This window comes from Glycine soja, chromosome 7, assembly GCF_004193775.1.
Source record: "Glycine soja cultivar W05 chromosome 7, ASM419377v2, whole genome shotgun sequence".
NCBI lineage: Eukaryota > Viridiplantae > Streptophyta > Magnoliopsida > Fabales > Fabaceae > Glycine > Glycine soja.
Window position 1 is genome coordinate 37228775 of NC_041008.1, and position 3827 is coordinate 37232601.

General features: G+C 36.3%; 1 protein-coding gene across 1 annotated transcript; it reads left to right on the forward strand.

Moving 5' to 3' along the window:
* LOC114419415 (beta-ureidopropionase) lies at positions 1-3641 on the forward strand. Its single transcript, XM_028385068.1, has 6 exons — positions 1-236; positions 822-929; positions 1657-1845; positions 1932-2159; positions 2244-2468; positions 2965-3641. Exons 1-6 carry the CDS (start codon positions 126-128, stop codon positions 3328-3330), a joined length of 1227 nt encoding a protein of 408 aa, XP_028240869.1. The 5' UTR covers positions 1-125; the 3' UTR covers positions 3331-3641.
* The last annotated feature ends 186 nt before the right edge of the window (positions 3642-3827 follow it).

Here is a 3827-nt window from a genome sequence, read left to right on the forward strand (position 1 = left end):
CGCAACGAAACAATACAAAACATGTGAATAGAATACGTGATTCTATTCAATTCATCATACATTAAAATATCATCGTTATCATATCATTCCAGCGTCACTCTGATTGAGAGTGAAGAAGGTGGGAGATGGAGAAGCCACAAAACGGAGAAGAAAAGGAAGAAACCACGGCCTCTTTCTGCGGTTACGATTCTCTTCACCGTCTTCTCAAGGATAATCTTAACCCCCATCACTTCCAGGTGCCCACTTTCATCACCTCACTGATGCCATATTCATCATGCCAATAGTTAACTTTGCATTTCACTTTTTTATTTATTTATTGATTCATGTCATGGATTTGTGTGTTTTACTCTCCACATGCAACTTTCAAGGGATCTGGTTTCCGTACTCTGACTTTTCTGATTAGTTTGGATTCCAGCAACTTTCCTTGGCCTCTGTAAGAAGGAATTGAACATTATAACAAGTTTTTAAATATTGCCCGGACGCGATGGACGTAGTTGGCAGCGATTAAGCTCTGAACCGAAGATTAATCTCATAATCGGACTGAAGCTTATGGGATATCTCGGGGTCTCACAGGAGAACCAAAGATCCTAATTACAGTGGTTACAAAAAAAATGTATTTGGCTGAGGATTTTTTCATTTGTAAATGGTTCAAGTAAATTTTACATTTCCAACATCATCTTGAAAGCTATTCAAGCTTTACTGAAAATGGATCGTGTGTCTTTCTTTTTTAATTGGATTGATGTGTTGAGTTGGGGCTTGAATGAATCAAATATTAAATTGGCACTTTTTGCTGATGGCTCACTGATAGTGCCGTGTTGCAGGAAGTCAGCCGTTTGCTTACTGGGCTTAATTGTGGAAAAGCACTTGAAGCAGTTTCTCTCCCAGAATCTGCAACTTCCCTCTCTGCGGAACATGGTTTTGACATCCAGGTATGATTCAATCCACTTTTTACTATATGGTTTTTTCTTGTGTTGTGTTGAACTTTTTTTTTAATGTACTTGGCTTATGTAGTACTTGTGTTGTGCTTAACTCTTTTTTAATGTACTTGGCTTAAATGTATTTGAGCTGTGTTGAACTTTTTTTTGAAGAAATAATTGATTTTTACTATTGAGAAATTCTTGAAAGAGCTTTTAAAAAGGGTGGTTATTTTCACCCAAAAAAGTTGAAGTGAACTTTCTTGATCATGGAATTTGTGTTTAAATTCCGAAAGTATGTTTCAGAAGCAAATGTCTAGGCACCTCAAGAATGTCTGTACTATGCCTTCAAGATCATGATTTTTTTTGTTCCCCTCTGTTAAAACGTTGCGCATATCTTTGTGAAATGAAACTGTAATTTGCTCTTGGTGATTTTTCACATATGGTTCTATGGAATACGTATACGAGAGAAAAATTGGTTTCTTGGATGTACTAGTATTAAACATTTTACAAAGTTACACTATCTGGATTATGAGCAGGGGAACAGCTAATCTTTCTTTTCTTGTCTGGCTGTTATCTGTTGAATCATTGTTGAAATCTATTAACTCCTATTGGTTAAATGATATGAATTTAGTTTAGTCTTTTGATTAACGTCAGCATCTTTTTTCTGTATAGAAATTCTTACAGTTATTTGTGCTATGTCTCTGGTTGATATAGTGAATTTGAATCTGGTTGATTTCAGGCCTTTTCCTTTTGTGCTGACAAGGAACTATTAAGAGAACCTCGGATAGTGAGAGTTGGTTTGATTCAGAACTCTATTGTCCTTCCAACCACTGCTCATTTTGCGGACCAAAAGAAGGCTATCTTTGAGAAACTAAAGCCAATAATTGAAGCTGCTGGTTCTTCTGGAGTCAACGTATTATGCTTGCAAGTAGGTTGCATGTGTATGATCATTTGCCAATTGATTTCGCACAGTTGTGTGAAAATCATAAATGTTTTTATATAATTCCATTGCAGGAAGCATGGATGATGCCATTTGCCTTCTGCACAAGAGAGAAGAGATGGTGTGAATTTGCTGAACCTGTTGATGGGGAATCAACAAAATTTTTGCAAAGCTTTGCACTGAAATATAACATGGTGATTGTAAGTCCAATTCTTGAAAGGGATATTAACCATGGAGAGGTTATATGGAACACTGCCGTTGTAATTGGAAATCATGGCAATATAATTGGGAAACACAGGAAGGTAATTGCCTAAGCTCTCTGCTTCTAATTTTAATGCCAAATAGCTTCCCTTTTACCAATCTCATGAACACATAACATTTGGCAGAACCATATACCAAGAGTTGGAGACTTCAATGAGAGCACATATTATATGGAAGGAAACACCGGCCACCCTGTATTTGAAACAGCATTTGGAAAAATTGCCATTAATATATGTTATGGTAGGCACCATCCTTTAAATTGGTTAGCCTTTGGCTTGAATGGTGCAGAGATTGTTTTCAACCCTTCTGCCACTGTTGGTGAACTAAGTGAACCAATGTGGCCAATAGAGGTCAGTCGCTTTATATTTACGAACACATGCTAAATTCTTTTTGACTAATTATTGTTTCTGGTTCTTATATTGAATATAAGGCTCTTTCATGATGGCTATATATACAACTTTCAACCATAATTTGATGCTAAAGCAAGGTTGATATTTAGCATGAAATTAGTTCATAAGTGACTACAAGAAAATTGGACTTTACTGAAGAGGGTAGAGTGGGAAGTCCAATTAGTGGTTGGATATTTTAACAACTTCATAATTTGTTATACATGTATATATATTTTATCACAATCTCAACTATTGATTTCCTAGTCAACAAATTATCACTTTGCACCTTTCACTCTAAAATGCATCCACATTAGGAGTTAAATCCAAGGGAATTGGCATGTGTTATTCTTCCTGCTTAACCTGTACCAACTAAATTTATAAACAGACAGATTTTATTGTTTTGGAATATCAACATTATACATATGGCTTGAAACTTGAAAGTGTTTTTGTTTTACAGGCACGTAATGCTGCAATAGCTAATAGTTACTTTGTTGCTTCAATCAACCGTGTTGGAACTGAGACATTCCCCAATCAATTTACTTCTGGCGATGGAAAGCCGGCACATGCAGATTTCGGGCACTTCTATGGATCCAGTTATGTTTCAGCACCTGATGCATCGTGCACGCCATCTCTATCCCGCAATAGGGACGGCTTGTTAGTAACAGACATGGATCTTAACCTGTGCAGGCAGGTGAAAGACAAGTGGGGTTTCAGAATGACTTCACGGTACGAGTTATATGCCGACACACTCGCCCGCTATGTGAAACCAGACTTTGAGCCACAAGTCACCAGTGACCCCTTGTTGCATAGGAAGTCCTTGTGAACTATGCTCTCAAGTGTTGGTGTTAATATGTGTTCATTGCTTGTGGTTCAGATTCTGGTCTGTCGTGGGATGGCCAGTGGAAACAACCTTAAATAAAGTTCTTTCATGTTGAGTACATGTTCATGTATTAAATTCTGTTGTCAATGGTTCACCGTCATGGTTGGTTGATTTGGTCCCATTTTACATGGGAGAAATAATTATTTTTGTTTTCAAAGGCTGTTTAAGAAAACTGTAAAAGTATTCTTTTAAAGAATGCAGTTAAAATTACACTGTGATTCTATCTTATAAATTAAACTCTTTTATTTTTTTTATCATGTTATTAGTATTTTATTTATGATTAATATTCGTTAGAAAACATGACCGACCATCTTTGATAAAATTTTCTCATTTCAATTATTTGTTTTATTTATAAGAGTGAAACCCCCTAGACTGCCTAAGGAACCAAGTAGAGTACTCCTGAGACCAACTATTTGTTGGTGTATAAATCAAACTCTTTT

Bases quoted from the DNA above. Each gene is read 5' to 3' on its own strand.
- LOC114419415 (XM_028385068.1), top strand. From the start codon at position 126: ATGGAGAAGCCACAAAACGGAGAAGAAAAGGAAGAAACCACGGCCTCT. The intron at 237-821 runs GTGCCCACTTTC...GCCGTGTTGCAG, and splicing joins TTAACCCCCATCACTTCCAG to GAAGTCAGCCGTTTGCTTAC. The intron at 930-1,656 runs GTATGATTCAAT...GGTTGATTTCAG, and splicing joins AACATGGTTTTGACATCCAG to GCCTTTTCCTTTTGTGCTGA.